Source organism: Eublepharis macularius, chromosome 16 (assembly GCF_028583425.1).
Source record: "Eublepharis macularius isolate TG4126 chromosome 16, MPM_Emac_v1.0, whole genome shotgun sequence".
Taxonomy (NCBI): Eukaryota; Metazoa; Chordata; class Lepidosauria; order Squamata; family Eublepharidae; genus Eublepharis; species Eublepharis macularius.
In genome coordinates this window covers 17,496,567-17,509,467 of record NC_072805.1, presented here as the reverse complement: position 1 = coordinate 17,509,467, position 12,901 = coordinate 17,496,567, and the positions used below count along the sequence as shown (strand labels likewise).

The 12,901-nt window shown below is 44.7% G+C and overlaps 1 protein-coding gene across 1 annotated transcript in view; it reads right to left on the bottom strand.

Moving 5' to 3' along the window:
* PRMT7 (protein arginine methyltransferase 7) overlaps positions 1-12,901 on the bottom strand; it is a 50,552-nt gene that overhangs the window by 25,387 nt on the left and 12,264 nt on the right. Inside the window, exons 5-10 of the mRNA XM_055000138.1 lie at positions 10,471-10,579; positions 9,741-9,853; positions 7,278-7,519; positions 6,271-6,451; positions 4,296-4,423; positions 1,357-1,495 (exon numbers count right to left, since the gene is read on the bottom strand). Of these exons, the coding sequence (XP_054856113.1) occupies positions 1,357-1,495; positions 4,296-4,423; positions 6,271-6,451; positions 7,278-7,519; positions 9,741-9,853; positions 10,471-10,579 (912 nt within the window). The remainder of the gene's footprint in view (positions 1-1,356; positions 1,496-4,295; positions 4,424-6,270; positions 6,452-7,277; positions 7,520-9,740; positions 9,854-10,470; positions 10,580-12,901) is intronic.

Here is a 12,901-nt window from a genome sequence, read left to right as displayed (position 1 = left end):
AAAGGCTGGACATGCAGGGAAATCATGCTTTGCGAATCAGGATCCAGCCCCTAGGAACATGTTCAAGCTTCCCTGCATTAGCCATTATACAAAGACAGCAGGGAATCCTTGCAAGGTGTCATTGGATAGCAAATTAACTGCAGTGGTAGCTCTGGTCATCGAAACCCCTCTTTGCCAGTGTGTCATCATCATTCAGTCATGAAGTATACCAGGGATAACATGGTACAAGAGATTTAGAGGGGGACTTTCTTCAAGTCCAAAGGACGGGGCAAGCAGATGGTAAACAAGGATAAACTCAGGGCTTTTTTTCAGCGGGAACGCGGTGGAACGGAGTTCCGGCACGTCTTGAAAATGGTCACATGGCCAGTGGCCCCACCCCGATCTCCAGACAGAGGGGAGTTTAGATTGCCCTCCACGTGCAGAGGGCAATCTAAACTCCCCTCTGTCTGGAGATCAGGGGGCGGGGCCACTGGCCATGTGACCATTTTCGCCAAGGGCAATTTAAACTTTAAAAAACTCCCCCCTTGTTCCAGCTGACCCAAAGTGACGTCATTGTGCAGTCCTGAGTTCCACCACCTCTTTTCCCAGAAAAAAAGCCCTGGATAAACTTTATTGAGAGGTCACCTTGGTAGATTGCTATAATTCTTTAACCTGAAAATATAACCTTTAAATAGTCAAAACGTAGGATTTTATCTTTTAATGCTGTGTAAAACAAAGGCTTGGACCTGCTACTGATTTCGGTGGACGGAAAAGATTTCCATTCGGAAGCAATGATTTTCTCACCTTCCCCCTGCCACAGCAGCCCAAATTGTTGTGTTTCCAAGGGACATGGGACCCCACCCCCAGGAACAGCAAGATGGGAGAGAGTTCTGCAGAAGCAGAGAGGAAACCAGTAAAAATCAGCCTCCTTCCCTTCCATGGAAATCCTCTAGTACGTCAAGCCACAAACAACTACATTAAAAGGTAATAAAATTAGTATTCCTCTCTCCCCCCGGCCTTGGTTGCTTACAAGCATCATCTCCTAGAGTCAAAACAGAAGCCTCTTCACACCAGGTGGACCCAGGCAGAAGTTAGCAAGTTTTGGCTGGCCTTGGTGGCCCGCTAAGCTTATAGCCTGCCAGCAACTCTGCCTGTGCTAGTGAGACCAGATTTGATGACCGTCCTTGGGTCCAGAGAAATAACAACACTCAGCTCTTCTCTGCCAAACACTGCTGGCTGCTCTGGCCATCACTCCCTCTAATAAAACTTGACGAACAGGCACAGGAACATTTGCACACATTTCAACAAAAGACAGACACTGGTGTTCTGAGAACAAGCCAGAAGGATGTTGCCATGAATGCAAGAAACGCCACTCACTTCCTTCAGGGCTTGAATGTACTGGGCCGTTCGGGCCTGATCATTTAGCTCTCCAAACCGTGGCCTATTCCACAGCAGGTGGGCCTGGCACTGACACACAGGACTCTCGATGTGGACCTCGGCTTTGGCCTCTTCACTTCTACAAGCAAGCAGAAGGACACCTCGTTCAGTTGTGCACTTTCCTATCCAAACATGCCTTACCTTGTGCAACCCAAAGGGTGGAAGTAATGTTAGATTAGTTCCCAGATTTGTTGGGGAGGGGAACATGGCTCAGTGGCAGAGCACCGGGTTGGCACACCGGAGGTCCCAGGTTCAATCCCCAGCATTTCCATTTAAAAGGTGATGGGAAAGGCTTCTGTCTGAGACCCTAGAGAGCTGCTACCAGTCAGAGCAGATGATGCTAACCTTGAGAGACCAAGGATCTGACTCAGTAGAAGGCAACTTCATAAGGCTGAAGCATATTTTCCAATTCAACAAGTTTATCCAAATGGGAAGGGAAGGTGGCATGATATCGCTTGATCTCATCAGCTCTTGGAAGTTAAGCAGGGTCGGTACATGAAAGGGAGGCCACTGAGGAAGACTCTGCAGAGGAAGGCAATGGCAAATCACCTCTACTTCTCATTTGCCTTGAAAGCCCCTTATGTCTCGGCAGCACAGATATGCATAACAGCCAACAGTTCACTTTTGACTGCTCCTGTAATGAAGAAGCACATTCAACGTTGATGAAGAGCTAAGTGGAGTAAGCAGGGTGGACGGAACAGATTTGCCCTGACCTATGAAAGCAACACCCTGGTGCCCTTCGGACCCAAGGAAACCACAGTGCCAGTCATCCTACCCTGCTCTACTAGCATCCTCCATGCCTCTGAAGACATAGGAAAGAGCACGTGAGATAGAAGTGCTGTTTTCCCAGAAGAGAACAATCAAGGTCTATTCAGGCTGCCTCTGCAACTCCAGGCTAGAAAGGGCTGCTAGGCTGCAGGGATGTGAGAGCGAATCGGTACTCAGGAGCAGCAATACATTTTCTTGGGGCTCTACGCGCAAAAAAGCTGGTGCTCTGTGCTCATGCAAGTGAGGTTACTCATCCACTTTAAAAATAGCTTGTTAAGCTTTCTGGCACAAAGTTTGACAAATGCATCTCACTACCCCCTGCCGTGTTCAAGCGCTTGTTGGAAGCGACAGCAGTTGTGTAGGAGCTGGGCTTTCATGGGCGCATCCAACAGCAGAGGGGACTCTTAGGAATGTCTGTGCGGCGAGCAGAAGATCCAGGCTGAGCTTCTGCTGCCCGTCCTGTTGACAGGTATTTAAGCCTCAGCATGGCCGGAGGTGCAAATCCACGGCACAAGTCGAAGGGTAAGAGCCAAAGGACTCAGCCCATGGCTTACATCCTTTGGCCTTGAATGAACTTAGCCAGAGGATCCAGGGCTAGTCTGGGGTGTATTGAACACACACAAAGCTGCCTTATACAGATCTTTTGGTCCATCAGGATCAGACCTGTCTATTCAGACTGGCAGTGACTCTCCAGGGTCTAAGGCAGAGATCTATCACGCTACCTACTGCCTGGCCCGTTTAACTGGAGATGTCGGGGATTGAACCTGGGACCGTCTGCATGCCAAGAAGATGCTCTACCACTAAGCCACCGGTGGGGTGTATTATACTGTCCATGGGTTTAAATTGTACTTTTTTTATTTTGTAAGCTGCTCTGGGTCCCTGTAAAAACACCTGAATAAAAACAGTGTTGATGGTAACACTGAAAGGTCTGCCACTATCTACGGGCAGGGCCAAGCATACAGATCCTTCCTGCTAGACTTACACTGGGGGTAATGATCTCGCTAAGGGCCTATGCAACTGGCTCTGCACACGGTGTGGCAGGGCTTTTAAGTATCTCCAGAAGCAACGTGGGATGCACTCACAGAAAAGGAGTCCTCGCACAGCTGCTGAGATAGCGACAGCCCTCTGGTTTGGGTTCTTATATTGCTTTGGAACAGAAGGAAGGAGAAATGCAGAAGTGGTGGTTGTCATTGGCAATGGGTGTGTGGGTGGTGCCCCAATACCAACACAGCCTTGCTCAGCCAAGCTTGTGGTAAAATCTTGACTGGGTTTTCAGAAAGATGTCTGTGTGGTGCGCCACTTGCTGTCAGGGTTTTAAAACAGACATTTATTTTTTCCTGCCCTTCTATGGATCCCTCGCCCCCTTATGAGAATCCTCTGGCCTCAACTGACCCTCCTTGGAAGAGCAGGTAGAACCATTTCAAGCTGTCACTGCTTTGATTTTATTAATGTTGGTGAGATGATTCCTGCTGCCTGGGTAAGGCTGGGGGCACAGGCTGAAGGGCAAGAGCCAAAGGGCTCGTGGCCCGTGGCCTTGGCCAGAGGGATGAATCTAGTAGACAGCAACCAAGGATGTCTTGTTTGCCTTTGGTTCTCTGTCTGTTTTTATACTGTTTTATATAAATTTGGCCAAATGTGTATTCTTTGTGGGTTCCCAATGGGGAGGAAAACGGGATAAAAATATACTAAATAAACAAACAAAATTCTTAAGTTTTTGCTGGGTGTCCCACTTTCTTGCATTGTCACTAAGACCTGCTCTTATCACAGCCAAAGTACAGTTGTTCTGGCACCCGGTTTCATGCTTGTGCCTACATAAGTTCAAGATGTAAAATACACACATGTATACGTTCAACCCTTGTGGGGCACTTGGCATTTTCAGGAAATTGCTGGAGATTTGGGCCTTTTTTCACACGCAAGAGAATGAGGTGGCAGAATAGACAGTGCCCTTGCAGGATTCCCAGATCTGAATGCTTTAAAACAGAAACCTTTCTCTTTCTACCTCCTATCTTTGTGTACCAAATTTGTTTTCTATTTACACAGAACTGTTTAAACATAGGGAACATTCCAAAAACGTGATGCCCTGTAATCTGACACGGTGCCTCTCAATTTACCGGACTTTTTGAAGCTTATACCACACCGAGTAATCGTCATGGAAGGCAGTCAGGGTCACTTTCTGACCTCGGAAAACGGTCTCCTCATTTGGAAGGAAATAGACGCACTGCATCCAATGATCTCTCCACTGCGGGGAAAAAATTAAAAATTAAAACAAGAAAAAACAAAATTCAAAAAGAACAAAAGCAGAATAGTGGTTGGTGCTTTCCGTAATGCAGTGGGAGAAAAATTATTTATTTATTTATTTATTTATTTATTATATTACATTTCTAGACCGTCCTCCCCGTCAGACGGGCTCAGGGCGATGTAACAACCAACAATTTACAACATACAATTTAAAACAATAAAAACATCATGAATAAACATTTAAAACATTTTTCCGTATACAATAAAATTGCTCAATGGCGGATATAAATAGTAAAATTCAGTATTTTAAATGCAAGGCCTGGGTCTTACAAAATGTCCTGTATCAGACTTTGTGAGCTCCTGCATGGGTGGTGGACGTTCTTCAATGGTATGGTCGGCAAGAGGACAGCCTAGCCCCCACCAAATGCCTGGCAGAACATCTCCGTCTTGCAGGCCCGGCGGAAAGATAACAAATCCCGCCGGGCCCTAGTCTCCTCAGACAGAGAGTTCCACCAGGTCAGAACCAGGGCCGAAAAGGCCCTGGCTCTGGTAGAGGCCAGGTGTACCTCCCTGGGGCCAGGGACCATCAGCAGATGCTTATTAGCTGATCGAAGCGACCTCCGGGGAACATATGGGGAGAGGCGGTCCCGAAGGTATGCTGGGCCCAGTCCACATAGGGCTTTATAGGTCAACACCAAAACCTTGAACCGGACCCGGTACTCAACTGGTAACCAGTGCAGCTGTCAGAGGATAGGTGTTATATGTGCCATGGTTGGAAAAGGACCACATGAAAGGGCTGCAAGGAAGTGCACACATTCCATTTCAGAGCAAAGACGGAATGGAGGGGGAGGGCTTGCTGCACACAATGTGAGCCCATGTGCTAATTAAGGTTGGCCAACAGGAACTGCTTGCAGCACCACGGTTGCACTAGATGAGGACAACAGGTTGGGTCCACCAGTAATTTCCACCAGCTGGGTGAGACATTCGCACCTCCTGCTGCAGACCAAAACGCTGCCTGAAATACCACTACTGGGGAACTCTCTGGACAGCGTAAAGGGATGAACTGGGGGTCTGCCATCTGAGGGGAGCCAACTAGTGAAAATATCTCCCTTTTCGTTAGGAGAAATTCATGGCTGGATCCAACCTGGCAGCAGCAGGAAGCAGGATATGTGTTGCAACGGTGCCTAAACAGCAGCGAGACTTGGCTTCTTTGAAATGGTGAGCAAGACTTCCAGAATTTCTGGAAGAGCAAATTTTCTTCTGATGTTTTAAAAATGGGTCTTAACATTTATGCTCCTTTCTCTTCTTTCTGGAAGAGCAAATTTTCTTCTGATGGGTCTTAAGAACATTTACGCTCCTTTCTCTTATATTTTACTGTGGCCCAATTGGACTGTGATGTTGGAGAAATAAAAGTCCCCAAAACATATCTTTGCAGAGTTCCATGCAGTCAGGGTCTTGTTGACATTGGACTGCTGCTGGCTTCTAAACATTTATTCATTTTCATTAATTTATTTATCCCCCTTTTTCTCCTCAGCAGGGACTCAAACCAGCTTATACTATCATTCTCCCCTCTTCCATTTTATCCTTACAACAACCCTTTGAGGCAGGTTAGGCTGAATGTGTGTGACTGGCCCAACGTCACGTGATTGTGCTGAAGCTCACAGGCATATCGAGTTTCTTTTTGCATGCCCACATTCCATTTAAACTGAGAAGAGCCACGTAAGCCTGATGCCCTTAAAGAGAGCTAGTCAAACAGACAGCCATTCCTCATACAAGTTTTAATTTAATCTTTTAGCATTAAAGTGTTATGAGGGGCAAGCAGAATTTCTAAAAGGCTGAGCACATTACCGGGAGTTCCTCAGATGCAGGTTGTACCCAGTATGGGGCCATCGTACACTTGATTGACCCTTCAGGGTCCATGTCTATGTCCCACCAGGAGAGGACCACTTGGGCTCGGCCAGACTGGATAGGCTCCAGCTTCACGGAGAAGTAGGTGGGGGCTCTGCTTACTGGCTTGCTGAAGTCTACACTGTGGGAAAATAAACTGCTATCAGCTCATTTTAGAGAGTGTCTTTACATCCAATGTTAAAAAGCACTGAGAATATGTCAAGAGACAGCCTGCAAAGACAGACAGCAGAATTTACAAGGCACGCCAACAGGACTGAACAGATTTTATTTAACTACAAAAATTGCTTTCTTTTCATTCATTCATTTATACCATGTTTATCGCCCCAATGGGGACCCGAGGCAGTTTACGACATTGGTCTCCCATTATCTCCCCGTACCAACCACCCTGTGAGGTACATTAGGCTGAGACAGAGAGTGTGTGTGATTGGCCCAGGGTCATCCAATGAGCTTCCATGGCAGAAACTTGGATCTCTCCAATTCTCATCTGACCTTCTGACCACTAAACCACACTGGCACTCTTTCAATGACACTGCATCTCACAATGAACAGGGTCCCTGGGATCAGCTATTTTGCCACTGTTGAAACAGCAGACCGCTAGAACAGGAATGCATAGTGATCGTTTCATTTATATGGAAGTTCTTTATCCTTCTTCTGGGAGGGCAGGCTGGATGCTCATAATTCTTTAGTAATATACCATACACAACTTCCAAATATAACCGAGGTTTAGTGTCAGATGAGGACCTGGGAGGTCCATATTCAAATTCCCACTCAGCCATGATGAAACTCCCTGGGCAATCTTGGTTTCGTTACTGTCCATCCACCTAACGTAGCTCACATGGTAGTTTTTACAGGGATGAAATGGAGGAAGGGAAGAACGTAAGCTGCTTTAGGTCCCCACTGGGGCAAAAAATGGGGTTACGAAAGAAATGAATAAATTCAGCACTCACCTGAACATGGTGACAACATCACTGAGAGCGGTGAAGTCCTTGAAGGGCACCTGATTCAGCTGGATGTCATAGACAGAAGGAGCTCCCGGGCAGCCTTCCATTTCGGGTAGGGGGACAATGGCCTTTTCACCATCCTCCATTTGGACACGAATGGGAAACAGCTTGTTCCAGGACCACATTCTCGCAGACTCCACCAGCTGAGCATACACCGTTGCCCTGTGAGGAACTGCCTCACATCCCTCCTAAACATTAAAAAAAAATATTCAAAACGTAGAGGAACTGAACAAGGTTTGTTTAACATTTTTGAGAAAAGTGAAATTGGGAAATGTAGTTTTTAAAAACACACAAACACACACACACACAACCAAGTACAGGCTATACCTGTAACTGTAATTTAGGAACCAATAAGACAGTCTGCTCTTGGCTGACTCTGGCCCTTCTGTCTCTCTGTTTCCTCATCTGTAAACTGAGAAAAGTCCCTGTCTATCTAACATCCCGGTCTCATGCCGAAGGCCAAAATGTTTCTTTTTACCGAAGCTTTTATGTAAGGGATAGACCTTTTAACATTTTTATAATAACATTCCATTTATATACCGCCCTTCAGGACAACTTAATGCCCATTCAGAGCGGTTTACAAAGTGTGTTATTATTATCCCCACAACAATCACACTGAGGAGGGTGGGGCTGAGAGAGCTGTAGAAGAGCTGTGACTGATCTAAGGTCACCCAGCTGGCTTCAAGTGGAGGAGTGGGGAATCAAACCCGGCTCTCCAGATTAGAGTCCCGCGCTCTTAACCACTACACCAAACTGGCTCTCCACATCAAACTAACTCTTATAGGCTGCTTTTAGCCTGAGAAATGTTTTATGAGACCCTATTTAAGCTGCTCAGTATCTTAATGTGGTTCTGCTCTTGTTGTGTTTTTAATTGATAACAATTCTTCATAGGCTGCTACATTTTTATTATGCTTTATTGTATAAGCCACCTTGAACAGGCTTGCTGGAGAGGCAGCATAGGATTCCTCTAAACAAACAAATGTTTGCTCAGAATTAATTCTTACGGAGTTCAACTGGCTTTACTGTCAAGTAAGCGTGCACAGGTTTGCATATCCTGTGTAGGTGTATTTTCTTTTGGTGACCACGATCCTCCAATCTAATATATTCCAGGATGTGTTCGCAATGCCCTTCTTCCTTTCTACACTGAACAAACAGGTTAGGCCTTAAGCAAAAGAATAAAAGGAATAAATCTAACATCAAAAATCACAATAGTCAGAAATTAGTGGTGGGAAGAGGGGACATTTTAGTCTTCCAAGACTGATCTCCTACAGAAGAACTTCAAAGAGTGAATCTGATGAAAACTGCTGAAATAGCATTAATCAAGAATTAGGCTTCTTAACCAGTCCTTAACAAGGATCTGTCATTTCTCACTTAGGATAGGTGCTAATGGCTTAGCACCTCTTATATGGATGTATGTTAGTTCAGCTATATCTCTACACTTTCCTAATTGGATCTGCAATTGGTCATCCTTGCACTAGATCTCTTTTAGAGCAAGACTTCGTGCATCTGATGAAGCGACCTCTGGCTCACAAAAGTTTACGCTGGAATAAATTTTGTTAGTCTTTGAAGTAAAACAAGATTCCTGTCTCACAAAATTCAACAAACCTTAGCAGAGCTGTTTTTAGAGCCATATACAAATCAACATAGATCTATAACATAACATAACATAACATAACGTATAACAACGTAGATCTATAACATAACAGGTCAACCCATGAATCCTGAAGACAACTTATACAGGAAACCACAAATTATTGCTTGGCCTTGGTAAAAGGTAAAGGTGTGCAAGCACCGAGTCATTACTGACCCATGAGGGGACATCGCCATCACGTTTCTAGGCAGACTTTTTGTTACAGGGTGGTTTTGCCATTGCCTTCCCCAGTCATCTATACTTTACCCCCAGGAAACTGGGTACTCATTTTACCGACCTCAGAAGGATGGAAGGCTGAGTCAACCTTGAGTCGGCTACTTGAACCCAGCTTCCGCCAGGATCGAACACAGGTCATGAGCAAAGCTTGGGCTGCAGTACTGCAGCTTACCAGTCAAAATGTGCAGGCACCAGGACCTTGGATGTCCCAGTTCCCAGCTTTATACTGGGGAGAAGGGCAGTGGACTGTCCCTGTAATCCTTTGAGGGCTTTCTGGAAACACAATGCAATGCTGGAACGACCCATCTCCAGCTCTTGGGAAGGACTCTGGCTCATAACAAGCTCCACAGAGAGGAGGGATGCAAGCAGATGCAGAACAAAAATTTGTGATCCCTGATAATTATATTGGCAAACAGAAACAAAATACCTCCATTTGGGAAAACGATTTGTTAAAATCAGTTAGAATTTCTACTTCAGCTCAAAGCCAACATCATTACAGAATACAGGAGACCGCATCACTCTAGCTGTAGCTCATCTCTTACCTGTACAAGGTATCTATGAGCATGCTCGTAAGAGGGCAAAGCCCCTTCGCCGATCAGTTCAGTATCAAAGAGTTCTGTTATCAGGATGTTTGCACGGCACAGCATATCCCCATCTAGAAAGCATAAAAATAATAATTAAATGCCGTCGAGTCGTAGCTGACTTATGACGACCCCCACTGGGTTTTCAAGGCAGGAGTTGAACAGAGGTGCCTTCCTCTACATGGCTACCCCTGGTCTTCCTTGGTGGTCCTCCATTCAAACCCTAACCATGGCCAACCCTGCTTAGCCTCCAAATTCTGACAAGCACGTCAGGCTGCTTCCAGCATAATGCTGTACAAACTGTGATGGCCTGATTGATTTCACACCAAGCCTGCAACTGCTCTAGATATTCCTAATCAAATAAGCAATCAGTTAATACCTCCTGATTTACTGGGGGATGGAATTCCTCCCTGCACCCCACCTGCTCTCCATGGAGCACTCACACTTTCAATTTGTTTATTTTATTCATATATTTTACCCCGCTTTTCTGCTTAATGGGGATGCAATGCAGCTTACCACATCATCCTCCCTCCTCCATTCGGTCAGACTGAGAGAGATCGACTGGCCCGTGGTCACCTGCCAGCTGCCAGGGCAGAGCAATTAGAACCCGAGTCTCTCAGATGCCATCCTCTAACCACTACCTCGCTCTGCCTCACATACAACACAAAAGAACATCTCCCATGACACTCACCAGGCCCAACTGTTACTTCAGTGGAATGCTTGTTAATTATCTTTATCTTGTCACTCAGGCCGTTTTTCTCCACGATCTTCACAGCCGCGTCAGCCATGGGCTTGAAAACCTAAACAACGACGTGTGAGCATTTATACTGTGTATGTCCAGCTGTTCAAAAATGTGTCACTAATCCTTATGACATCCCAGGAAAGTGGACCGGTATGATTACTGGCGCATTGGAGATGGCAGGAAGGACTGAGGGTGAGGAACAGGGGCTTGCCAAGCTAAACTGTTCAGGTTGAGGTGGGATCTGAAACAGAGTTCCTGGGCCACAGCTCAGAAACTTACCTGCTATACTCCGCAGACTCTCGAGAATCCAAGAAGCCAACAGAAGTCACACTGCTACCCCATGCTGAGTCTGCTCGTGGTATGATGGACCCATCACTTGAACACATGAAGCTGCCTTCTACTGTGTTGGACCCTGGGTCTATCAAGGTCAGATTCGCCACAGCTCTCCAGGGCCTCTGGTTGAGGTCCTTCACATCTCCTCCTATTTGAGTCTTTTAACTGGAGACTGAACCTGGGACTTTATACATGCAGAAAGTATGTTCTATCACTCAGCCATGGTCCCACTCTAACCCATCTTCTTCCTTGAGAGAGAGTGGAAGCTGAGGCCTGTCCTGTCCAAAGCCACTGAGCGAACAAAGGGCCAAGCTACAAGTGATGAATGACACTTGCCTGGCAAGTGAACAGACTCACGTGTATTCTTCCCTGTTCACTTGCCATTCACTTGAGCTCACTTGCGCCAGACAAGTGTCATTCGTCACTTGTAGCTTGGCCCAAAGTGCCCTGGGAGGCAGGGGTGAGAGAGGGCATAGCCAGAAGAAAGTGCCCCACTTATATCTAGTGTCCCATCTATTCTTTTCCATGTGTTTGGGAGTCTACATTATTTAGGGCCTTTTTTAAAAAAGATATGAAAATAAGAATTGCATAATAAAGGAAAATACAGGTACTAGATTGGAAATTAAGTTGAGACTTATACAATCCTATATAAACATACATATAGAATAGTTTTGGGAGTTAAACAAGCAGTACATTTAAACTTACATTGACCTAGTAAACAAAAACATTCTAAATTTATCCTACCTAAACATAGATGCATCATAATTCTCCTTCCCTCTTCTTGGTTAGTTTTAGTTATGCAAACTTCTATATCAGTTAATTTCTGCCTAAATAATCAAAGCGCTCCTTATATTTTTCCCAAAATTCAGTTATTGGTCTATTATGTAGATAGCCACTGATACATATTCATAAATCTTATCTCTCCACTCTAACCCATCAGGACAGGTATCTACTTTCCATTTTGCTGCAAATAATACTCTTGCTGCCGTCACCGTGTAACGGAAAAGGTCTCCCTGTTCTTTTCTAACAATTGGTAGGATATTTAAGAGCATACTTTTCGGATTTAATTCGAATCTAAGTTTAAGTATCTTTTGCATCTCTTCATGAATTTTTATCCAGTATTTTCGTGTTTCCTTGCAAGTCCACCACATAAGATAAAATGTTGCATCCATGCTCTGCCATTTCCGACAATGTCCACTGTAACCCTTACTGATTCTCACAATGTCTTTGGGAGTAATGTACCATCTAAAAACATTTTATACCAATTCCCTCTCAATAACTGACAGTCTGTAAATTTTATGTCCTTAGTCCATAAATTTTCCTGTAAGTCCATCGGAATAGTTTCTCTGAAATTTTGCATCCATTTTATCATACAAGTTTTCACTTGCTCCATTTCTGTATGGTATAGCAATAATATTTTATAAATTTTCCCCAAGAGATGTTTCAGATCTCCAGATATTAATCGTTCATACTGCATTTTTTCTCTCAGCCTGCCATCTTCTTTGAGAATTTGTTCCTTTAGTCTTGATACTATTTGGTGATATATCAGCCATGGAATATTTTTACCTTGAGTTTGGATTTCTTGTCACGGTTTTGTTTCTTTCTTTATCGATCATTGATTCATAACTCAGTTGATCAGTTCTGTTTCTCTTGGCTACAGTATAGTAGGCATTAATTGGCGACATCAATGGGGAGATTGGTGGACTCAGTCTGTTTCTACACTGGTACCATATTTTGAGCAGTCCGTCCCTTATACTATGGGTCCCATCCTGTTTATGAATGGATCTCCGTGATTTCTTTGTCCACAAATAATTATGGATACCTTCTTTAGCATCCACTGTCGCCAATTTGATATGTCTACTACTTGGATTTGTAATCCAGTCTGTTATCCAAACTAATGCCGCAGCTTGATGATACAATTTGATATTTGGTACAGCCAATCCCCCTTCGTTTTTGTCGTCTTGTAATACTTTGAGTCTTATTCTTGGTTTCTTTTCTTTCCATATGAAGTCATTTATTACTTTCTGTCACTTGTTGAAAATCTTTT